The sequence below is a fragment of the Mustela putorius genome, unplaced genomic scaffold, assembly GCF_011764305.1.
Source record: "Mustela putorius furo isolate JIRA1106 unplaced genomic scaffold, ASM1176430v1.1 tig00000228_pilon_pilon_pilon, whole genome shotgun sequence".
NCBI lineage: Eukaryota > Metazoa > Chordata > Mammalia > Carnivora > Mustelidae > Mustela > Mustela putorius.
The window spans coordinates 34,058,915-34,082,958 of record NW_025421322.1 but is presented as its reverse complement, the minus strand read 5'-3'; the positions used below and the strand labels follow the sequence as shown (position 1 = coordinate 34,082,958).

At 52.8% G+C, this 24,044-nt stretch overlaps 1 protein-coding gene across 1 annotated transcript in view; it reads left to right on the top strand.

Annotated features, from left to right (window-relative positions):
* Window positions 1-24,044, top strand: part of ZFAT (zinc finger and AT-hook domain containing) — a 183,220-nt gene that overhangs the window by 47,759 nt on the left and 111,417 nt on the right. Inside the window, exons 4-5 of the mRNA XM_004743593.3 lie at window positions 19,093-19,281; window positions 21,061-21,211. Of these exons, the coding sequence (XP_004743650.1) occupies window positions 19,093-19,281; window positions 21,061-21,211 (340 nt within the window). The remainder of the gene's footprint in view (window positions 1-19,092; window positions 19,282-21,060; window positions 21,212-24,044) is intronic.

The following is a 24,044-nucleotide window of genomic DNA, read 5'->3' as shown; positions in this document are numbered from 1 at the left end:
ATGTTCTGTACTCTTTTTTCACTCACTAACATGGCCAATAAAGTTTTCATGTCAGTATTTTTTATTCAGTGAGCTGTTCCATAGCACTTTCTGGATACTCTCCATCTTACAGCTCATTTAAGTCCCAGCAACTTGAAGAACTTGGCACTGGTGTTACTTCCACTTCACATAAGAGGAAACCGAGACACAGAGAGGTTTAGGAGCTTGCTGAGGTCACACAGCCTGTAGGCGGTGGGGCTGGGTTCGGAAACCGCCATAGTTCAGCGGCTGTGCTCTGCTTCCTGACCCCGAACAATCAGTAAGTGCAGATTTTTGTCATTTTTAAAGGCCACCCACATTTCACCATATGCACAGGCCATGCATTTTCCTTCATCAGTTTCCAGTCGATGGACATTCACGATTGCTTTTTATTTTTCTCCCTGATTGAAAAAAAAGAAAAAAACGCTACTCAGGTGACTCAATTTAGGCATGCATTTCAATTTTATTATTATATTTGTACTCCTGCTATTATTATCTTAGGCAAATACCTAGGCATGTAATTGCCGGGCTAATAAGGGCATATTTTCCATTTTGACACACGCGCACGCTGCCGAGCTACCCCGCAGTGTCTGTCGGTTACTTCCCTGACGCTGCCGCCCACCCGCCTGTTCCTCTTCAGCCTGCGTCCTGTCCTGTCAGTCCTCAGCCCTGCCAGGCTTCTGTGCCAGTGATTTCTTTTAATTATTTGAGTTAGCGGCTCTGTGGTCACAGTTAGACCTTGTGGTTATAGAGTTACCGGGAAATGATTTGTGTTTTGTGTGTAATTTGGGGTGTTTCTAGTTTGTGCCCTTTCCTTACTACACCTCTGGGTCACCGTAAATGCAGGAGGTATTTTCCGTAGTTTATCATTTGTCTTTTCATTCCATTTGTAGCCTTGCTGGAGTTTTAAATACTTGTCACTCCTGTCGAATGTCCCTTTTCATCATAGCTGGGAACGCTTGCCGATGCCCCCAAATAATAAAACACACGCTTCTGTGTGTCCTCTGTGATCTGTGTGGTCTCGTTTATAACCCTGTCTTTGGTCCATCTGGAAATCGTGGTTTAGTGAAAGTCGTAAAGTAAGATGGTTCTATCAGTAAACATGGGCAAAGGAATGATCTTAAGAAATGCAGTTTGGGAGATAAACTCTTTCAAATCCTAGGGTCCACAGAGAAAATAATAAGGGTCTGGCTCCAAGTCTCAGAAACCCTTTAAAAAGTAAAACTTCAAATTTTGAAACTAATTACAGATTCACAGCAAGTCGCAAGGATTGCATAGAGAAGTCTGGTGCCCTTAACCCCGTTTCCGCTAAGGGTTGCATTGTACGTGGCTGTGCAGCAGGACGTCAGAATCCGACACGGACAGAGGCACGTGTGTGTGCCACTCCTGTCGCGTCACCCAGGGGACACGCGCTCCTGCTGCAGAACCGCCCCACCCCCACCCTTGGCAACCAGAGATCTGTTCTCGCACTCTGTAGTTCGGTCGTTTCAAAAATTGTGTTTCCTCCGAATCACCTGGTACGTGACCTTTTAAGATAGGCTCGAAAGACCCCGTTTGCAGGCTCAGTTTCAGGGTTTTGCAGTCGCAGATGCTGACGTCCGGAGGTGCCGCTCATCCGGTCACGCACATGGCCCGGGCTGGGGTTGGGGTGCGCGCAGCCCCCCACTGCCTGCCTCCCGCCCCGTGGCCGGCCCTGCTGGGTGCCACGTCCATGTCTTCAGTCTCGTTTTCACCTCACGGACGTAGATTTTCTTCATTTCAGTGTACTTCTGTTGGTTTTTTCGCAAACCGTGTAAGAATCGAAGGTCCCACCCTGCGTGGTTACGACGTGGATCTTCTTCTCGGCAGTGAGGGAGGCGGGAGCCGTCCTGTCTCATAAGATTATCCGCTGCACCAGTAATAAGCCGTGGAGAAAATGGCCGCGTGTGCCATTGATTGGAATGACCTTAAAAGGATTTTAATTTAACAAATACCAAATGGAAACGTAGAAACTCTGGGAGTTTTTCCCTTTCAGGCCCCCGTGGAAGGCTCTAAAATAGGCAGCAGTGACCTTTTGCCCAGTTGCCTTATGGCCGCCCTCTTTGCAGTGCTTCCACGTTCCCAGGTTGCCAAGCACAACATTACAATTTGGAAAATTCTCGCATAATTGTCTTAATGCATGGTCTGTAAGGAGCAGTTTGGTGACATTTCACACAGTTGACCTTGACTCTGTAGCTTGTTAAAACAATTAAAAGAAAACAACATAAGCCTTTCCCTATGCTGAACCCTGGCAAGTTAATACTTTCGATATGTATTCAGCATTTATTTATTTTATTCTGAATTTGAATAGTAAAAGAAGCCAAGAGAAGAGATTTTTTGTGCTATTGTGTGGAACAGCTGGTGTTTCTGAAAAAACAGTTTGCAGCCTACAGAAATCAATATGTCAACTTCATAAAAGTGACTTCTGAACCTTTCCAAGCTTGTTATTTCTGGGGTCATCTTCTGCAAGGAGAGTTGCAAAAATTGGCTCTTACTATTGTTGAATCTGTCCTACAGAAGGCAAGGCATTTATTTAAGATCTTACCTAAGATGCACCTATAATTTTCATGGAGCTTTTTTTACAACAGTATTTCAAGTGCCTCACACTGTGTTTGTGTTAGCAAACAGTGGGTTTGGCTAATGCTGCTGTGACTGAAAACGGTTTGGGGCGAGCTGTGCTGGACAGTTTGTAGGTGTGGAGAAAAGGCAGTGTCAGTCTCAGAATAGAACACCTTTCTCCGTGGAGAGCTGTGTCATGGTGATGACGGTTTGCTTTTGTCACCTGTAAACCCTAATTTCACTGCCGGCCAGTCAAGTGGACGGAAGCCTGGAGGTCATGGGGTGCAGCGGTGCTCTTGCGTACCTGGCCTCGGGCCTACTGGGAAGAGTGGGCACGTGTCCTGGCACTCCCTTGTGCCCTGGGTGGTTTCCTGTCAGCCTCGAAGTGACCGCCATCATTTCTGCCCGTGTGTTTCATTGGCCAGAGCTGATGTCATGGCCCCACTGACTGCAAGGGGCTAGAAAGTGCAGCCCTGCCCTGTGCCCAGGGCGGCAGGGGGAGGGATTGCAGCTGTCTGCTTTCACTAGTGACTGCTGCCTGGCCCCTGTCCGCTTCCTTGGACTCACCCCCCAGCTGTGCTCCGTGATCTGAAGATGTCCTCCTTGGCCAGACTCTCTCCTGAGCTTGCGATTGGTAAGCGGCATGTTTTGTGTTGGGCTCATTGTCTAGCTCCTCCTGAATGCTCCCCCGCCCCCGCCATTCGACCAGCCCTACCACCCAGATGTCTTACCCTTCATGTCACTTTGGTCTCTTACCATGGTCAGTTGACTTTTTCTCCACGCTGGCTCCCGTTCTTACGGGTCAGGCCTCGTCGTGGAGGGTCAGGCCTCGTCGTCTCTTCTTGTGACTCCTTCTGGTCTGCCCTTCTCCCGTCCATGCTGTGTACACCAGTGATTTGCAGTCACATCCTGGTATGTATTCATTTAGTTACTAATAAGTTGCGTTTTTAGAATTTAGGAACTATCTTACAGAGTCCTTATTATAGGCCTACCACTATTCTGTGTGTCTTATAAATACTAATGTATTTCCTCTTCATAAAAATCCCATGAAGTAGTTACCAGTTTTGTCCCCATTTCACAGATTAGGAAACTGAGACAAGCATCCTGTCCAGTGTTAAATAGTAGTTAGTGCTGGACCTGGGCTGGGAGCTCAGGTATTTTGCTATAAGAACATGTTATAGACATTGTAAAACACACGTTAAAATCTAAAATTCCCAAGGATGAGATCAGAAAGGCAAAGAGGAATTCTGTTTACGTCCCACATATCCGGATGGTTTTACGCACGCCCTGGACGTGTGCACTCTGGCTCTCTCTCCCGTTGGAGCCGCCTCTCTGAAGAGCTCACTGGCCTCATCCCTCCCCTGAGACAGTCCCGCACACCTGCCCCGTTCACAGACATTCGGAGCTCCTCACCAACCTGCTAGATCATTGGTGTATAAACCTGTCAGCTGCCCCCCACACCCCCACGGCCCCAGGCCCATACCCCTCCCCCACTGCGCACCTGCAACTCCGGGACAAACTTTCTAAGGCCCCAGGACTCTGTGCTCTTTCTCTCTTGTGTGCTGTCCTTTGCCCGAGACTCGCTTCCCTCTGTCCTGTGAATAACCACACTCATCCGCAGCCCCTGAGCCTCGGGGCCCTCTCGTGTGCCAGCAGATTCCCACTCCCCTGCGGCTCCCCACTCCCCTGCGGCTCCTGGCTCCATCCCTTTGCAGGCAGGCTCGGAGTGCACGTCCTTGCTCTTGGCCTCTGCCTCCCAGCAGCCCAGGCTGCTCCCCCCACGCCATGCGAGTCTCCTCCTGTTAGGAGTGTCGGTCTATGTGTCTGTCTCCCTCCACACTGTTAGCTCAGCCTGCAGGGGCCCATCCTGTCCCCGGGACCTGGTGCCCTGCGCATGGCAGAGAAGCACTCCTGTTTCTCTTTTCTTTGCCAAAATCTAGAGCCAGCAGACTCTGCTGCTGTATGGGTTTGGCACAGACAGACTGCATAAGGCACTTTGTGTGGCTAGCTCTTTTCGCTGCTCTGTTCCCAGCGTTTAGAACAGTGCCCGGCACACAGGAAGTGTGGTAGGTGTGCGAATCCCCTAGGGACAGAAACTAGGGCCGCGCGGTGTCTGATGGGCAGCAGACTCAAGGTTAGTTTTTCTTGCTCCCCCGTGCATTTCTCTGTGGTGTCGGGCAGGTGACGTGGCTGAGGTCCCTGTACGTGTTGCTGACTGTCTGGCCATCCACGGCTGCTCATGGTTATTTCTGGACTTTGTGTTCTTTACATTTTGGGTTTTGTGCCCCCCTCCCCCCCACCCCAGCCCCTTTCCTGCCTGTATTTAATGGTTGCCTAAGAAAGTTACTTCTCACTTGCTGGTGCTTCTCAGTCATCAGAAATAGAACCTGAGTCACCCTGATTCCTCCTTGGATCTCACCCCAGGCCACACAAGCGGTCACCAGGTCCTGCTGGCTTTTGGCCCTGAGCCCTTCTGGGGCCCCTGGTCTCCAAGTCCTGCTGGCTTTTGGCCCTGAGCCCTTCTGGGGCCCCTGGTCCCCTCGCTGGCCGCCCTCCCTGCCTCAGGTCTAGCTTTCCAGGCACTTCCAGCCACAGCCCTTGGTTGGTCGCTCCACGTCTCAACTAGGCCCGAGGCCGCCCCTTCACAGAGAGGTGTCGAATGCAAAGGTGACCTGTCACTTTCCTCCTGCGCATCCCCCCATGGCCTGCCTGTCCTTCCCCCAGACTGGACTGTTCCTCTGGGTCGCTGCTCTGCCTGCTTGTGCCCACTTGTCTCCTGGCTCCTTTGGGGCAGGCAGCTGTTTCTTCCTAGCCCCCTGTGCCTGCTGAGCCCGCCTGCCAGCTCTCTCTTCAGGGCTGCCCCTCACCATGGAGGCAGCTGGTGAATGTCTGCGTGGTGAAAATACCTGCGCAGGACCTTCGTTGCTCTGGTAGCTTCTGATACTTGAAGCGAGGTTCTGATGGATGAGAACAGGATGTGTGCTCGGAGAGAAGAAGGTGTGGGACCTATGGCCTGGAACCTACGGGGAGCTCTAGGGGCCCCAGAGGTGGGTGTGCATCAGGCTGCTAACTTTTATAGATGCGTGTTTATGTGTTTGGAGAGTTTCTAGAGGCAAGCCAGTCCAGCACTTCCCTGCGTCTGCAGAATCCTAGACTCGGGTCAGCGGGACCGTGATGCTCACTGGCGCTGGCTGGGCTCCACGGCGATGCCGATGCGCCCTCTTCGTGGGGGCCCATCTGTGCCCAGCTGCCAGGGCGCCGAGGGTCTCCTCTGGTCCTCCCGCCAGATGCCAGGGTGGGGCCGCCATCTCACTGCAGAAGAGGAGAAAGAGGCTCTGGCATGTGAGGGAAGTTGTCCAAGGCCAGCTGGCCGTTACCTGAATCCCTTAGACCTCTGAGCTCCAGCCCTGGTCATATGGCTCGGGCTGTCTTCTTGGCTGCTGGTCCTCCACCTTGCCCCCTGCCCTGGTCCAGAGTCTTCTGAGCTAAAGCCTCCGGTCCTGTTGGGGATGATGTGAGACGCAGAAGCGGGGGGTAGATCTGACCCTGTGCACCCCGATCTCTCTGTTCCCGCCTTGCTGTGTCCCTTGGGTACCGGGGCACTCAGACCCTTCTGCTGCAGCGACTGGGGGAGGGGGCGGAATGGATAAGATCCCACCTAAGCAGGACTGTATGGCTGGACTTCTGAGTGAGGGCTTCCTTGTTCAGCACCTTGGAGGCCAGTGGGGGCCGTGCTGGCTGTTCGTGACGGTGTGGGGGAGTCTCTCCTTCCGTGTCAGGAGGCGGAGGGGGCAGCCCAGTGCTTGCGTCTGCAGTTCAGTGGGCTGCCTGCTGTGTCCTGGTGCGGAGGGCCCGAGAGGGTGTGATGGAGGCCACGGCACAGTGGGCTTTCACTCTAATGGATGCTTTTTCCCAGGACGGGGCTGCCTTGCCTGTGACCCCATTTGACAAGGAGTGCGCGCTGTCCAGTGCAAACCTGGGCCGGCGAGGAAGTTGGGATGAGATGAGTGGTCCACGGCCCACGGCCCGAAGCTTTTACAGCCACCTTACTGCTGTGCCTGGTGCTTCCAGGCTGCCAAGGGGGCTGCTTAAAGCTGAGGGCTGAGAGCCCCACAGCAGGCAGATTCTCGTCTCTTTTTCTCTCCTGATTCCTGGGCTTGTGCTGTGGTGGGGTGCCCAGCCAGAGTTGGGGGATCAGAGTTGAGTAAGGTGAGTCTCTTCCCTTGAGCAGCTGAGTGTCTGAAAGGGGAACGGCGAGGTGAATAGATAACAGAAGTTGGGGAGGACCACGTGTCTGTGGAGTACATCCCGGTGGGCTTCCTGAGGAGGGGGCCCGAGTGTCACGTCTAAGGGTGACTTGGCATTTGTGTGTGTGGAGAGAAGGTGAGATAGGCATTTCCTTCATGACAGTTGGGGCACAAGCCTGCAGGTGCGGTCAGGACACAAGAACACGGGTCGCATGGAAGACAAAGGCCTCGTGTCCCTCAGATGCTTCTTTTCATGGCTGTCACTCCCTGGGGTCACTGCTGGAAGCGGGTGCTTGCCTGGCTTTCCTTCGGAGCAGGACAGCCGGAATGATGGGAGAAGGCCTGAGGGGACAAGCAAAAGCAAAAGTGATGCGTATTCAGCAGGTCCGATGGAAGGAGCGTGGGCTAATAAGTTCCAGAAACTGCTGTCTTAGCAGTGTGGAGTGAATTGGTGCCAGAGTCCCAGAATATAATCCCTTATCCGTCTGCTGTTCTGACAACTGTTCTGAGCTTTTTATTAATGTGGCTGATAACACTTTACTCTCTGGGGTGTTCTGAGATTTAATTAGTTCTTGGGCAATTTAGAATAGGTACTTGAGAATATTAGCGCAGCGTTAATTATAAATGAGTGCATATGAGTTAATTTCTTCAAACGTCTGATTGCCTGTACGCTTAACTCTTCACCTGCCCTTGGCCGAGTCTGCCTGCCCGGCTCGAGTGTTAGTACCTGTAGGGGCTCTTGGAAGGCCCGTGGGGAACTCAGCGATACAAACGCAAACACGGATCCCACTGCTGAGTGTGGGGTCGGAAAACGGAACAGCATCCCTCCCAGAGGATCCCCTCTGAGACAGGAGGGGATGGGGAGCAAGGAACAAGGAGCTCTTTCCTCAGAGGGGCTTAGTTTTTCTTTGTAAGGTCAGAGGAGCTCCTCAGAGGTAAGGGGGGGGGGTGGTGTGTGTGTGTGTGTGTGTGTGTGTGTGTGTGTGTAGTTAGGGGTTGAGGAAAATAGGAATATTTTTGAGCTTCTGCCGTGGGTCATTCATGATTCGTGAGAAGTGCTGAGTGTGTCGACGCTGTCCGGCTGCCGGGCACATGGATGTTGCTGGCGATGTGACAGCAGGGAAGACAGTTCGTGCAGCAAAGTTGTTCAGAGCTTCGGGGTCTGGGCGGAATAATCTTAGCACTTCGAGGTAAGTGTGAGGAGCACCCGTAGTCGTCACAATGAAGTCTGAAGGGCTCGCGGAGAAGCTGCAGGCGAGGCAGCCTGGGAGGGCAGGGTGGTCTGGATGAGGGCCCACGTATCTGCATTCAGCAGTGGCCTTGGAAGTGGAGGGAAGCGGCCATATTCGAGAGCTCTGGTTGCCAGGGCCTGGGCAGAGGTTGGAGTGGGTGGGAAGCAAGAGGGAGGGAGTGGGAGCAGGTGTTGGTGTCGGCTGGGGTGCCGGCGTGGAGGGTGGGCCCTGCCAGTCTTGGGAACCCAAGGAAGAAGCAGCTTTGGGGAAGAGAGGACAAGTTACTTCTGGTCGTGTGTGGACTTTGGGGGACTGTGGGTGTCCAAAGGGATGTTATCTGCATGGACGGGAGCCCTAGGCTTGGGGCCACCCTTTGTTGAGGGCCCAAGTGGGTGGGGCATCCACTGGGCAGAGGCCCCTGCCGCTGAGCGTGCGGAGGGACAGGGAGAGCAGGAGGCTGCCTGTAAGGGGGAGCAGGACAGGCAGGCCTGGAGGTGAAGGGAATGGAAGCTGGGGTAGGGGCCGTTGGTCTTGGGAACGCGTGATGAGATGGGGGGTGGGAAGTGGCGTCATCTGGGGGTGACTGGAGGGGACTGGATGTGGGCAGGGAGCACATGGCATGCTTGAGTTGGCAGCTTGAGGGTTGAGGCTGGCGCTCGGGCAGCTCTCTTGTCCGGGCTCGCAGCGGTCCGAGACTCGAGGCACGGGAAGCCCAGCCCCAGGCCCGAGGTGGGCGTCCCGAGGGACGACTGTGCGTGCTTCATCGAGCCGCCTTCCAGTGCTCAAGCTCGCAGCATCTCGCTCTGCACGTGCGGATCGCACGCTCGGAGAGCTCTGGACTGACGCCGCTCACGCCGCCTGCTTCTGCCGTGGCTGCTCAGTGCGACCGTCTGGTTGGAGTGTAGTTGACTCGGCCTTGCCTTGGGCACCCTCAGCCGCCAGTGTTCGAGCTGTTTTCGGGGCCCTTCAGAGGTGCCTGCGGCTCAGAATGGATGGGTTGGGGGCGGGGCAGCGTGGGGAGGGGGACCCCAGCCACTTTAACCAGAGAAGTCATGCCCTTGTCACGATTGTTTATGCTGAAACTGCTTAAATGATTCAGTTGAAAAGTGTTCTGGGGCTAAAAGCATCGCAGAAGCGCCCTCCTCATGCACTGAGGGTCACACTGGGATTCCGTGATGCGACATGGTGTGAAGTGGGTGACCTCGGGCCCCTCCCTCAGTCAGGTTTCCGCTGTCCATCTCACCGAAATCACATCCTGTTTTCTGCTGGATCAGGGCCTTTTCTAGAGCTCAGTGGAGTTATTTTAGGCTTCTATTACAATTTGAAGACAAAATACTTCCTTAAAATTAATTGTGTAATTATCACTCGTACACAAAACAAGATATTTGGACGATGGTTTCCCTTAGGAAGAGGGTGTAGAAGCCTGTAGAAGCCTGGGCGCTCCCTTCCCCCAGCTGCCGCCAGCAGCTTTGTTTTCCACACTGGCTGATGTTCATTCAAAGACGCCAGCTGGGGCACCTGGGTGGCTCAGTGGGTTAAGCCGCTGCCTTCGGCTCAGGTCATGATCTCAGGGTCCTGGGATCGAGTCCCGCATCGGGCTCTCTGCTCAGCAGGGAGCCTGCTTCCCTCTCTCTCTCTCACTCTCTCTGCCTGCCTCTCCATCTACTTGTGATATCTCTCCGTCAAATAAAGAAATAAAATCTTTAAAACAAAAACAAAAAAATAAATAAAAAAAAAAACCCAAAGACACCGGCTGGCCAGCGCTTCTCATCAGGCTTGCTGTGTAGGCCCAGGGGGTCAGCTGGGCGGTCTCCGAAGCAAGGCTGAGTGGGTTATCCCAGCGTAGTCGGTGTCAGCCTGCTGTCAGCATCTGCCGTCACCGAAGGGCCACCTGTAGTTCGCCTTGTGCGTTGCCCGAGACCTTCGTCTGTCTCAGTGCAGGGAACATGTCAGCCTCTCCCTGTGTGACCGAAACCCAGACTCTGGTTTTCTTCACTGCCCAAGAATTGCCTCTCCCTGGCAGGGAGCATGGCTGCAAAGCAGGAGCCTGGGCATGTCACTGACCAGCCGTGGGGATTGTGAGTGCTCGGCCCCGGGGGCAGGGGGCTTGTGTGGCGATCAGGGTGGCCAGCTGTGTGGTCGATAGTGCAGTGGGTCTTAGTGTGGCAGGCAGGTGGGGGGCATGGGTGGCTGTTGGGAGCGGATGGCCTCTTGGCTGCCTGTAGGGTAGAGGGCAGTGGGCTAGAGGAAAGAAGTTGTTCAGGGCCAGTGTTTGCCCTGGGTAACCTGTCACCCAGCTGCTTTACCCAGGGACAGAGCAGAGGGGTGGCCACGCAGATCACTTCTGGGCCGTCTCTCCTTTCAGCCGTGGAGCCTGGGGGTTCAGGTGGGTCCTGTACGTGAACTCGGTGTAAACTTCTCTCCTGCGCCCAGCAGACGCAGGTGAGGGCAGTGGGAAGCCCTCGCTCTAACACAGACGGATGTCGGTGTGATGTTGGGTCTGCCGCCTACCGGGGGAGGGTCTCTCTGTCCTGTCGCTTCTCCGCCTCACTGAGCCTGATCTTTAGGACGGGCTGAGGGACAGAGCAACTTCATAAGTGCCCGGGGACCAAAGGAGGGGGTGACATGTGTAGCATGCTAAGGGTTGGGGCCGTGGTCTGTGGGTGAGCTTCAGAGCTCTCTGGGGGTAAGAGTGGGCCTGCTTCTTCCCTGGGTCCCAACAGCCAGACACCCAAGGGGCCTCCATTCATTCTCTGTTTAATGAAAGGCTGACTTTCCCGCCTGCTGAAGTGTGAGGTCCTGGCGGCTCACCACTTGATCGAGTCCCTAGGTTTCCTGCAAAGTGGACTAAATCCTGCGGTGCTTCACAGCACTCACTGCAGGGAACAGACGCGACCGAGCCATCAAATAAGTAAATAAGCCGCGTCACAGTGACTGTCCTCATCAGTAGGAAATGATTGTGTGAGTTGTGTTTGTTAGATCAGAACTAGAGCGCTCGAGTCCACACTGAACATTTAGACCTGCCCAGCTTCCAAGAGCCTGATTACCTTCAAAGGTACTATGTAATTTATCTGTTTATCATGTTTTAAAGATACTGAATGTCCCTACTAGCAGTACATTCCAGGAAGCATGGGTCTTTCTCTGGTATGCACAGTGTCCCCAAAGCCTAGGACAGTGCTTGGCTCTCCGTAAGGGTCTGTGGAACGAATTGTGACTACTAGAGAACCAGTACATCCTTAGTCCTTTGATAACACGAAGGAAATATTTATTTCTTTTGTGCAAAATGATGTCTGATTTAAGAAGGACGGACCCTGAAAAGATCTGGAAATAGGAGGAGAGTGAGACGTCAGTTTACAAAGAGAATATGTTTTATTAAGTGGTAGAAAATTACTGTTGAACTTGCTATTATAGAGAAATTCTGTTTTCAGAAGAGCAGTGCTTGACATGAATACTTAACCAGAGCGAGGAGGGTAACCAGCAAGCAGGCTGGCAAACTGGAGAGACAGGCTTTGAAGTCAGACCCACAGTTGCCTTGGCCCTCCCGAGTCACGGCCAAGTAGAGTCCTGGAAATAAAAGTGAATGTGGCCGCAGAGCCTGGCGGTTTAATTGGCCTCGGGTTCCAATAGTGTTGTGTCTGGAGTGAGCGTGGCCAAAGGACGGACAGTCGTGGGAGAGTTTAGGTGGCAGATGTGGACAGAGGGCTGGGACTTCGCAGGGGAGGGTCCTTAGGAGGTCAGTGCCGATTATTACTTTCACGGACTGGACACCAGACAAACCACCCCCTGCCTTGCTGCAGAATTGCCATGCACGTCCCATCCAGAAGCTCGGGGGAGGAGACTGGAGTGGAGGGGGACGGGAGACTTGAGCAGCAGCAGCCTGGGGGGGAGGCAGCGAGACACTCAGGTGTGCGTCATGCCGGGCTCCTCTTCTGTTGTCCCCTTTGCCCGAGGTGAAGAGGGGCCAGTCTGGTCACCCTGGAGTGTGGCTGTCTGCACAACACACTTCAGCTTGCGTTTCCTGGAAGACTCGTGGCAGTGGGTTTGTGCGTGGTGGTCATGGTCGAGATAGTCGAGACTGCCTGCGGTTTATTCTTTAAAGCCAACTTAGTAAGTCAGAGCTCAGGGGGCTCTCACGCATGTCCAGGCCAGACAGTTCCCCAGCAGGTCACCTCAAGCCATGTGTGGGGAGCAGGGAGAGGTCTGTGTTCCCAGACTAATTGCCCGCATAGACCGCTTGCCCTTGAGTTGGTAACGGCCTGAGGACAGGCAGCTGTGCAGTGACTCCCTACCACCATCTGCCCCTCCATCTTTAGGATCACCAACTGCGGTGGTCCCTGGACTTTCTTTGCTGTTGCTTTCTTGGCCTCCTGCTGTGTCATTGCCCAAGATGTTTTAAATTGTAATTGTTGCTAATGCTGGCGGAGCAAGTTGTGTTAGGTATTTGCTCACTTGGCATGGCAGGGCTGTTAAACGTCTTAAAAGCAAAGCCAAATCCAAAGCAGGATATCTTGGGAAGGATTCAGGTCCTCTCAGCAGAGGAAGGGGGCTGTGTTCCTTGCAGGAGCGTGTGGGTGAGGGTCTTCCTCCCATTGCTCTCCACAGAGGGCTGAGCTCTAGTTCCAGAAGGAGCCTGTGCTGAGAGGGACATCAGAAGGACAGACCAACAGATGCCCCGAGGGGACAGGGTTGGGGAAGTTTGTGCCTCAAGATTGCCTCTGGCTACCGACTCTGTTTCTTCTACAGGAGCCTGCTGTGGTCTGAGTGTTTGTGTCCCCAGGCCCCTTCCTTCCCTGGCACAGATTCCTGTGCTGAAATCCTGATCCCCAAGATGATGGTATCCAAGGGAGGACTGTTTGGGAGATGATTGGGTCTGAGGGCAGAGCCCTCGTGAACGAGGCCCCAGGTACCCCCTCACCCCCTCCTCCACGTGAGGACATACAAGAAGGTGCCAAGAACCAGGAACCTGACTCTCACCTGGCCCCAGGTCTGCCTTGATCCCGGAATTCCAGCCTCCGGGCCGTGGGGAACAGACTCTGCCGTTGGCAGGCCCCCGGTCTGTGGCGATCTGTGGCAGCTGCCTGAGCTGACTCAGACCGAGTCGTCAGAGCGGACTGTGAAGGCAGGTGGATGAGAGGAGTCTTGAGGGCATGCGGCCGTGTCCCAGGCGTTCCCAGGACAGGGTGGAGGCGATGGGTGTTTAATGTGTGTGGGGACTTGCACGTGAACTGTGTCATTTCATCTTCAAAGTCGTCTTTGTGGCCCGTGCCATTATTTTATTTTTTCTGAGGGATTTTAAATTGGAGGTGAAGTAGTTTCCCAAAGTCCCACTGGAAGTGGTCGAGTGGAGTCTGGCCCCAGGCCCCCCGACACTGGGGTGCGGGATGTCCCCACTGCCTCTGTCCTGTGTCCTCCAGCGGGCCCGTGTGACTCGCCACAGCCTTGTGCAGGACACACACAGGCACCTGCCGCGGAGCTGTTCAATTTCGGATGGAAAAAGCAACCAGGAGGAATGCAGGTGTTCGCTGGGATGAGGGGGAAAGTTGAACAAGTCAGTAACTCAGCAGAAGCAGGCGAGTATCTGCAGTGTGTCCGGGCAGGTGCGATCAGCAAGCCTCGGGAAAGCGCGCACCGGCGGGACCTCGGGGCTGAGCCCACGAGACCTTCAGTAGAAAAGAGACGTCTTCGAAGAGTACAGGGAGGGGGCCGGTGAGGCTGCGGGGAAATTCAGGCGCAGGCAGAGCTGCTCAGGTGTCACGTGGGAATGGGCACAAAATCACCAGCAAGGCTTTTCTTCAGCTCTTCTCCGTTTCCCTCCATTCTCCCTCCTTTCCAAGGACAGATGTTGAACACCTACTGTGTGCTCCTGCCATGGCGGGGCACGAAGACTCGGTAGTCGGAAGTCGCGCCGGCCGTGGGAGAGCTTTGGGGACTGTCAGGAGCTTGGCTCGCAGGAGCGCTGTAGACGGCCCCTCATTTCTCCGCGTCGACGCCTGTGTTTGTAGCCCAGAGTCTCTGGGTGGCGTCGAGGGTCACTGTGGGCTGTGTCTGCCTGTCTGTCTTCACCTTCTTGGCTCTCGGCTCTCACGCTTCGTGTTCTGCCTGGAATGATTTGCCGCTCCCTGAACGCACATGCTGCTTTTCCCACGGGAGCTTTGTTCTGTCCGTGCTGCTCCCTTGCTGAAGAGACCACGTCACACCATCTCCAAGAATCATTTCCAAGGCTGCTGAGGACAGTGCTTGCCATGTGGTGCCTGAGTCGGTGGGAAAACTTTGCACGGAGACTGCAGAAGCTCTGGAGAAGGGAGTGCAGCTGAATGGGCTGCGGTTCCACGTTGCATGAGGCCGCGGAGAATCAAGGCAGATTGTGTATTTGAGGCAGACTTTAATGGAAAGCATCTTAGCATCTGTCCCCCTGGGTGTGGCCGTGGCTGTGGACAGTTTCTGGGTGATCCGAGGAGGCAGGAGTGAAGGAGTGACAGGGAGGTGAGACAGGCCGGCAGGAGAGCCGAGGCTTCGGTATTGGCTCACGGCTGCCGTCAGCAGAGGTTCGACTCTTCTAGGATCCTGAAGGATCCTGAAGCTTCAGAATGACTTCCAGAAGTGTCCCCCAAGTCAGGAGCCCAGGGCGGTTACATGCTGGCTCCTGTCCCTCATTAATGGAGGCTCGGCCCCCATCATATTGAGTCGTCTTCACTTCTGGGCTCAGCGGGGACCCCGAAGGGCGCCATGTGCAGCAGAGGTGGGATGCTGGAGGGCATGGTCAGTGTGAGCTGTCCCCTGGAGCTGCTGCCGGAGGAGGGCAGGGGCTGAGGGGACACAGCCAGAGCCGCACTGGCATTTCTGTGGGGGGGTGGTCAGGACTGCACAAAGCACGAACTGGACTCTCTGGCCGGCAGGGAAGGAGGGAGGTGCAGAGTGGTCTGTCGCCCAGTGTCTTGCCCAGAGTTTCCCTTTACTGTCCCCTGTTGCTCATTTTCCTGGCCTCTCTTGTCCCTGCCCCCTGCTCTCCACGCCTGTTCCTCCAGCGAAGCGCCATCTCCCTGTGAGTCAGCCGAGAGTTCAGAGATACAGAGGCTGCCCAGTCTGACTCGCAGGTGGTGCCGTCTTCCCCACAGCGTCACAGATGGGATCCGAAGCTTCCTTGAAAACTGTCCTTGGAGATGCATCACTAAAGACTGCTCATCCCTCCTTGGACAGCTCTCACTGCTGGAAATTTCTTTCTCTGGCTGAAACCTGTCATGACTTGTGCCCACTGGTTGCAGCTGGGTTTCTCGGAGCACAGCACAGCAGGGCTTGTCACCTCGGATGGGCCCTTTCTCTGCTCCAGGCTTGTGCTAGGTGTGCAAATAACACGAAGACGTGGGCCCACCTTCCAGGAGATCACGGCACGGTGAGGCGTCTGAATAGAAAATTGCAAAGCAATGTGAGAAGCCCACCCATTGATACAGTGATCCGTTGGCCCATGCGTGTGCGTGCATAAATCGTGTATGTGTGTTTGTCTTTTGGAAAGGCAGGGTACGTGGGGTGAGGGTGTTGTGTGCAAGGTGAACGTCCTGGTGTTGGGTCAGCTCGTCATCCAGGGCCGTTCTAGCCCCAGGGAGTGAGCAGATGAGTAGTGGTGGGCGCGTGTGTGGGAGGCTTTCCCTTGACAAGTCAGGGGTCCTGGGAGAGAGGATTTATGGCGGATCCCCAGAGGGCTTTTTCTAGTCCTTTCTCCTTATGGAGATGAGAGGGAAGCCATGGAAGGGCTTTAAAGGGGGCCGGGACAGGGTCATGTTTCAATTTTGAACAGACTCACCCTTGGCTCAGGCCCAAGAGTGGTTTGGAGAGTGTGATAATCAGGACAACATAGCAGAGACACCAGCTGCACGTGTGTTTGAGCACGAGGATGGCTGTTCCTTTGGGTAACGGGGTCTCAGGACCGGCGGTTCCCGGGTGGGCTCAGCGGTGTAGCTGCCTTCAGGATCCCGGGGTCCACCTTTCCCTTTGAGACCCTCAAGGCATTGACTCGCCTTTCACTTTGATCTCTTGTAGTTTCTGGGTGTTTATCTCAGTTCCAAGCAGCGGACATGGTAAAGTCCTGTTGAAGAAGAGGGGGTTTCTTTCTTCTTAGGGAGAAAAACTGCTACCAGAAGACCCCTGGCCGCTTTCAGCTTGACCCGCTTCACTGCACTGAGGGTCTGTAGCCCCAGCTGCCAGGTGGGGGTGTGGGGGGTGTGGGACTGGGCAGTGTTCTCTGTCCCTGTAGCTGGACAGCACCACCCTTGAGGAGGCACGGGCACCAGCAGTGGGTTCGGTGGCCAAAGTGTGAGCCCTGCGGGCAGAGAGGTGGCATTCTCGCCCCATCTCCTCTTCTCCACCCGGGACAGCTCAGACGCTTCCAGACCTTTCTTGCTACCGTCCACCACTCTCACGCAGCCTGCTCTTCAGCGCCGTCCTAACTGACATACGATGCCTACAGCAAGGTCAAGGTCCCGTTTGTCCAGGGCCTGGCTGTGAGATCCCTGCTGCTGCCGCGGGCTGCTGCCGTGTGGATGCAGAGTTAAAGCCGCCGCCGTGTGGATGCGGTTAAAGCCGCCGCCGTGTGGATGCAGAGTTAAAGCCGTCTGGCTTTAACCGGGGTTCAGCTCTCGGCAAGCTCAAATTCTCAGGGCCCTTGTTTTTTTCTTTCCTTTTCTTTTTCTATTTTAATGTGAATGTATCTATTCCTGCTGTGTCGCCCACATACTGAATTGTATACCTGGGCGAGTTCTTTTTTAAAGTGGAACATCATTTTAAACAAAACCAAAAAAAAATCCCTTGACATGTTGTTTCTACCTCTTCAGAGCGTCCGGTATATTCTACTGCGAGTGCTTATACGCGTACCACCCACTGTCTAGGCCCCATAAAGAATTCTGTGACTCAGGCAACGTGTAGATTTCTTGAGATGTTTTAATATAGTCACCACAACATGATATAAAAAAATTCCCCCATTAGGCATAGGGCAGACCCAGCCTCACAGAACGTGAGCCCCAGCGGCGACTTTGCAGGTCACTTGTTTTGCCCTGTTCTTTAGCTCTGCAGGACTTGTCATGTTCCTCAAAGGATGGACCTGTGTGGTGGTCCTTGACTTTCCCCTTTGGCCTTGGAGAGTAGTAATGCACAGTCCATCTGATTCATGCTCTTATCTGCTAATTTTTCTATTTAGTTCAATGTTAACATGTTTCATGCTCACACTGATCGCCTGAGGACCCTTTCCAGCAATTAAATTCTCTAAGACTGTTTCCACCGGGTTTGCATATGTTGCAGGCACCCCCTGATTGCAGAGACAAGCAGCAGAAGACGTCATTGGTAGAACACAGAACGTTAGTGTATGTTTTGAGCAATCCTCCCCGTTAGCCACTTGTTTTCCTAGCCTCATCTTGAGAGAGCCTTCCTCCCACCGGGAGGCCTCCCAGAGAATTTGTGCTTCTTCATTTTATATTGTCCGTCCCCTCCCCACCCAGTTGGTCCATTATTGTGCAGGTCTGGCCATAGGCAGACCTGAATCTTGGCGAGCACAGACTTCCCGAGTTGCCCCAGGCACTCTCCCTTTGGTTTCTCCAGTCTTCTCTAGCTTCTGCCTTATTGCTGCGCGGTTCCAACTTCACCTGTGTGATGCACCCCCTTCCCCGCCAGTGCTCTCTGAACCCCACTGTCCGTCCGCCTGGCTGCGTGTCCCCCACTGCACTGTGATGAATGGTTCCTTCTGCTTGTCTGACATTCCAAAGAGGTGACTCTTGGGCAGTTTCTTTCAGGTTTGTGGTTGTGATTCTAAGACGGAAAATGCTTTTCCCCCTTCTCCCCTGTATTTCCTTCAGAATCTGGAGCAGCAGGCATTCAAAGGATCTCTTGCACTGTATTCTTCCCTTTCTGTCTTGGAGTGTTTCTTAGCCCTCAGGCCACTGCCTCGGTCTAGCCGTGTGAAGTTAGCATTGTTCCTTCTGTGGCTGACACATCCATTCTTTTGTGTGTTGATGTCTTTTGAACGCACTCAGTTCATCCTCCCCAGTGGTGGCACGGGTTCGAAGCACGGATGTAGGGTCGCCCCTCTCCCACATAACATGTTCCAGGGGCTCACCCCTGCCTCCCACAGCAGCCGGGGAGGGCTGTGGGTCAGGGCAGCCTCACACATGTTGTGCTTGGTTCTCCCATTGTTTTAAGATTTTTTTTAGATGAGTGTCAACCTTGAAAAATCAGAAGGTTTCATTTAAAAAAAAAGTCTGGATTTTCTGTCCTCTTTGAACAATCAAGAGATCTGGTGACTTTGTCCTCAGTCTTGACAGGGCGTCCTGGACTGGCACCGGGGCCTGTGCTCTCCCTGGAGCCCCACCCAGTGGCTTTGCTCACCCACGTTACTAGTCTGGTGTCCGTGAGCTCTGCACTCAGGGATGGAGGGTGCGGGCACCCTCAGGCCCTCTAAGAGCGGGCTGTTACTCCCTGCCCCAGTTTTATGTTTACCTCCCTGTGTCTCTGTGAAGCTGTTGCTATGCAGCAGGCAGAACCGATGGTTGTCAATCTTCCGTTGCTCCTCATTTCTGTTGGTGCACAGCTGACTGTCCTTGCCCGTTTCTCCCACCAGACTGCAGGGCTTTTAAGGATGGGGTCTGGTCTGTGTCTGCACCTTATCAGGCTTTATAGCCACCGTGGAAGGTAGCTAGTGGTTGTGGCTTGAATGGTTCTTCCTGGGCTGTAAATCTCGGAGGCTCTGCAGTCTGGCAGGCTTTGAGAGACCCAGGTACAGAGTTATGCCTGCTGTGGCAATGCCCCGATGGTGGCCTGTGGCGGCGGTGTGGGAACTACGTACTGAATCAGACGAGATCCCAAAGAACCAAAGACAATGGCGGAAGTGAGAGGCCCTCACAGCAGTGAGGACCGCTGTGTATGTATTCCATGTAGGTATGTCTTCTGCTGTCCCATGAAAAGGTCATGTGCAATCTCTAGTTCCGTCACTGATCTAAAAGGACACTTTATGCATCTAGGTACTGTTTGCTCTTTAGGTGATGAATCTGATCTCGAACTGGAAAGGAAGTATAAGGAAGATGATCGAGAAAAGACCCCCAGGAGGCCGCGGACACAGAGGACAGAGAAAGTCCAGAAGATCCCCTCAGGAAAGGAGGCCGGGCAGGTTTCCGGAGTGAAGAAACCCATCATAAGTGTGGTTTTAACGGCCCACGAAGCCATTCCAGGTGACCACAGCAAGCAGGAACGGGCAAAAGAGGCATCTTTTACTGAGTCTGTACTAGGCAGCCCGACAGTTTGGACCCTGTGGTCCGGGCAGCTGGCTTACCGATGGGGACCCGCACTGGCTACCCATTTGTGTGACACCATAGCGAGCCCGTTCCTGCAGGCCGGTTGTGGACAGCGTCTGAGGTGGGGGCAGGGGCGGGGTCCTGCTTCTGCCATAGGCCCCATAGGCACGTTTCTTTCCTCTGCTCCCCTGGCCCAGCCCGTGTCCCCGGGGTGCCCTCCCCTTACTGCCCTTGGCGGTGGGGTTCCTGTGGGAGACAGACCCGCTCTGACCAGACGGATGCCCCTGGTCCCCAGAGCCCGCACTCTCGTGGTCCCTCTGCCCATCTTTCGTAGGCTCATCACATATTGTATAATATTGGAGACTTCAGTCTCCGTTTCCTCTCACATAAAATAGAGTGGAGATATTATACTACCTTTTTAAAAAAAGGTCTTTCAGGAAGGGATACTTTGGACAAAAAGCAGATTATGATAGCGGGTTACAAAGTAATATGATGGTTTTTTCCCTATCCACTTGGTGTGATAGTTGTCAAATAATATTTAAAATCAGGTGCAGGATTTTAAGATTTTAAGAGCAGCTATAGCCTTTGAAGCACCTCTTTTTGATGGTAATAGTAGTCACTCCTTATTCAAAGTGGAAATGCCGGTGGGTGCCTCTTTATACCTCAGTGCAGAGTAGGATGATCAGTAGGAAATAAGGCATGGAAAAACACGTGTCTAGAACTTTCTGGAAAGTTGCTGTGTCTGCCCCAGCCTACCTCAGGGTGGTGTCGGCCCGGGAAGCAAAACCTTGGAGAAGGAACGGCTGTCTGTTCTTTGCCATCTCTAGAGGTTAGCAGTAACGTCTTTAAAATTGATGGCAGTCCTTTGAGCTTTCTGTAGTGGAGGCAAATGTGCAATTGATTCCTCTGCTATTCTAGAAATGGGGTAGACTGGAGCCTTTGCTTTGATGCACGTGTGTGTGCTTGTGTCCACTGCTATACAAGGTATTCAATCATTTGCATCCTAGAAGCGCACAAGCAGCCTGACCTTTGAGTTTTTGCACTCCACACCCTTCATCTGCTAGGGCGGAAACAGCCCCCACCCCCGCCATGGTAAGGTCATGTCGTATGTGGGACTGGACCCCTGGCAGCTGGGATTCCTGTTCACAGCTGAAGCCACTGCTTCGTAATCTCCTGATGCAGTTTTCCATTTGTTCAAAGTGGGACACAGGTGATCCTGTGGAAAACCCGCGAGTAAACAGGTGTATATATGTCCCCGTCTTGTTTTTTTTTTTTTTTTCTTACTAGATCAAGTGAAAATTACCCCAGAGGATTTTTGTTTGTTTTTTTAAAGATTTATTTATTGACTTTAGAGAGAGAGGGCAGGAGGGGCGAATCTCAAGCAGACTCCATGCTGAGTGCAGAGCCCGATGCGGGGCTCTGTCTCACCGTGCTGAGATCGTGACCTGAGCCGAAACCGAGAGTTGGATGCTCAACCAGCTGCGCCATTCAGGGGGCCCAGAAGGATGTTCTGCTAGATTCCCTTCCCCTCTGCTCCACAAACACACACAGACGCAGACATAGAAGTTAAATGTGTGAACTGCAGGAAAACCCATGCCTTGCCAGGGCGGCACATTGTGAAGACACACACTTCTGGGACTCTGCTCCTGTGTATGGGGGGGTCAGAGCCCCCTGTGGCGCCTCTTTAATGCAGGGTGCCTTGTACCTTCATCTCAGGTGCTACCAAGATTGTTCCAGTGGAGGCCGGGCCCCCGGAGACAGGTGCTGCCAACCCCGAGGCCACCACGGCTGACCTGGTGCCTCGGAGAGGGTACCAGGAGTATGCCATTCAGCAGACACCGTACGAACAGCCCATGAAGTCCAGCAGGTAAGATGTCTGTCTGTGTGCCTCCAGCCGGAGCTGGACTCCAGTGACGGCCGTAGCGGGCCAGAGGACCAGCATGTTAGTTTGTCGGGACTCTGTTTGCAAAGTGAGTTGTGGGGGACATTGGTTTCTTGATTTTCTAGGAGTCAGACCCTCTGTTATGGCTCTTCTGTGTTGACTGAGACTGTATCGCATGTGAAATGCGTGGCAGGTCCACATGCTTTTGGAACTGAGAACCAGTTGGCTTCATGGAGGCGGAGCGTTTTATTTAGGTGAATGTGTGTTCAACCTCGATAAAAGAGGCATAAACAAAGGCGTTAGTAAATGCGTTGGTTTTTAAAGCCACACATACATGGTGAGAAGAAAAATCCCCTGCCCTCCATACTTTTAAAAGTAACACCAACATCTTATAGAAAGTTCCAGCACTCCAGATGATGTAGGGCTAAAGTCATCCACAGTTCTTCTAGAGGTCACTACTATTGATAGTTTGGTCATAGGCCACCATAAGTTTTTCATGATACACTAAAATATAGCCTTTTAATTTTGTTATTGTTTTCTAATACAAAATAGCAAATGCACTGTTAGCAATTTTTTTTTTTTTAAGATTTTTATTTATTTATTTATTTGACAGACAGAGATCACAAGTAGGCAGAGAGGCAGGCAGAGAGAGAGGGGGAAGCAGGCCCTCTGCGGAGCAGACAGCCCGATGTGGGGCTCGATCCCAGGATACCGGGATCATGACCTGAGCTGAAGGCAGAGGCTTTAACCCACTGAGCCACCCAAGCGCCCCAGCAATTTTTTTTTTTTTTTAAATCTTTTCCAGTACTTATTTTCTTAAAAAATATTTTATTTATTTATTTGACAGAGAGAGATCACAAATAGGCAGAGAAGCAGGCAGAGAGAGAGGGAGGAAGCAGACTCCCTGCTGAGCAGAGAGCCCGATGCAGGACTCGATCCCAGGGCCCTGAGATCATGACCTGAGCTGAAGGCAGAGGCTTAACCCACTGAGCCACCCAGGCGCCCCCAGTACCTATGTTTTAATAAGCGTTTGCTATGGGATGGCTGCACTATAGTTTCTGTAGCCATTTTTTTCTTATGGACGGTGCCGCTCTCAAGGTTCTGCCACCTTCGTCTTTCTGTACCTCTTCACGACTTCCTGTGGCAGAAATTGCTGGAGTTGAGATTGCTGTCTCAAAGGGCATGAGAACTTAAAACTAATCAACACTGCAAACTGCCCTCCAAACACATTGGGTCAGTCAACACCCCATAGTGAATGAGTAGTTAATTTTCCACACCCTCCCCAGGGTCTCCGTCTCAGCTATGATCAGTGCTGCCCAGGTGGCTTAGCAAACTGATCATCTGAGCTCTGCAAACATTTTCCCAGCTGAGAGGAAAGACAATGAAAATGCCAGTCGCGGGTGGGGTTCACCTGTTTCTCAAAGAGGGGAAATGAGCTGTTCTTGAAGAGAGCATAGCTTTTGGTGCCAAACAGACCTGGCTTGGCTCTAGACTCTTCTACTAGGGCTCAGCTCGACAGATTAAATGCCTGTTACGTGCCAGACACTGGGGAGGAGAGCGAACAGGACAGACGCGGGTGTCGTCTGGATGAAGTTTTACTCTATTGTGTTTGACACAAGTGAGTTTGCCTCTGAGCTTCTGTTATATCAGGTGTAAGATTGTCTCTCATACACTCTGACTTCTTTTAGTGGTGAGAATAAATGATAAAATCTATGTCATGGGGATGCTTCGCTAATTTGTAGCCTCAACCCTGTATGCTTGCAGCTATAAGCAACGGAATTTATTGATGAAGTTGTAAAAATCCTCGTTCCTTTGGCAAAACTGTCATGGAATTAAATTTGAAGATATTTTGGTCTCCAGTTGATTTGTAGACCTTAGGTAACTGTCTGTGCACTCTTCCAGGGTCTGCTGGGGGCGGATTCAGCTAACTGGTCATCTAGGAAACAGGCAAATAGACACAGTATCCTAACAGCTGATTTAGGCTGTATTTCAGTTGTCATGTGTTCTGACAGTATTTTATAGTACCATTTACCAAATAGGAAAGAGACTTGATTGTACATGTTGATTTTGCTTTGTAAAATGCAGATACAAATTTCTAGGTTACAGCAACATACAAGGTAGGCTCTCACACAGGTAGGACATGAGTTGATTTTATGGAAAATTTGGAAGTCCAGGAAATTATAAGAATAAGCATCATTTGTAATCTCATGACTGTATTAGAGTCACCGTTAATATATATATATTTTAAAAGATTTTATTTATTTATTTGACAGAGATTACAAGTAGGCAGAGAGGCAGGCAGAGAGAGAGGAGGAAGCAGGCTTCCTGCTGAGCAGAGAGCCCGATGCGGGGCTCGATCCCAGGGCCCTGGGATCATGACCTGAGCTGAAGGCAGAGGCTTAACCCACTGAGCCACCCAGGCGCCCACACTGTTAATATTTTTAATGTGTCTCCTTCCAGCCCTTTTTGAGCCCGTTTATTTTATGGAATCGAGTTTGTATTTTATAATGCAGTTTTGTGCCTTGCTCTTACTGCACAGTCACTTTGCACATGCGTTCCTGCGTTACTCGGATCATTCATGGTCCTTCTGTAGTGACCTGTTACGTTGTGATGAGGATGCTCACACCGTAGCCGGTGAGATCTAGTACAACGCCTGTCTGGTTGTGCCCTTCAAGGCCTCAACCAGAGGTGTTAGGAGAACTTGGCCTGCGGAACCTCCTGGGGCCGCCACTTCTCCAGCTTTGCCTGCTCATCGGCTGCCTGTGGTCTCTGGGCTCCAGCAGGTACCCTCACCTTCTGGGCCCCTTGTATTTCTCTG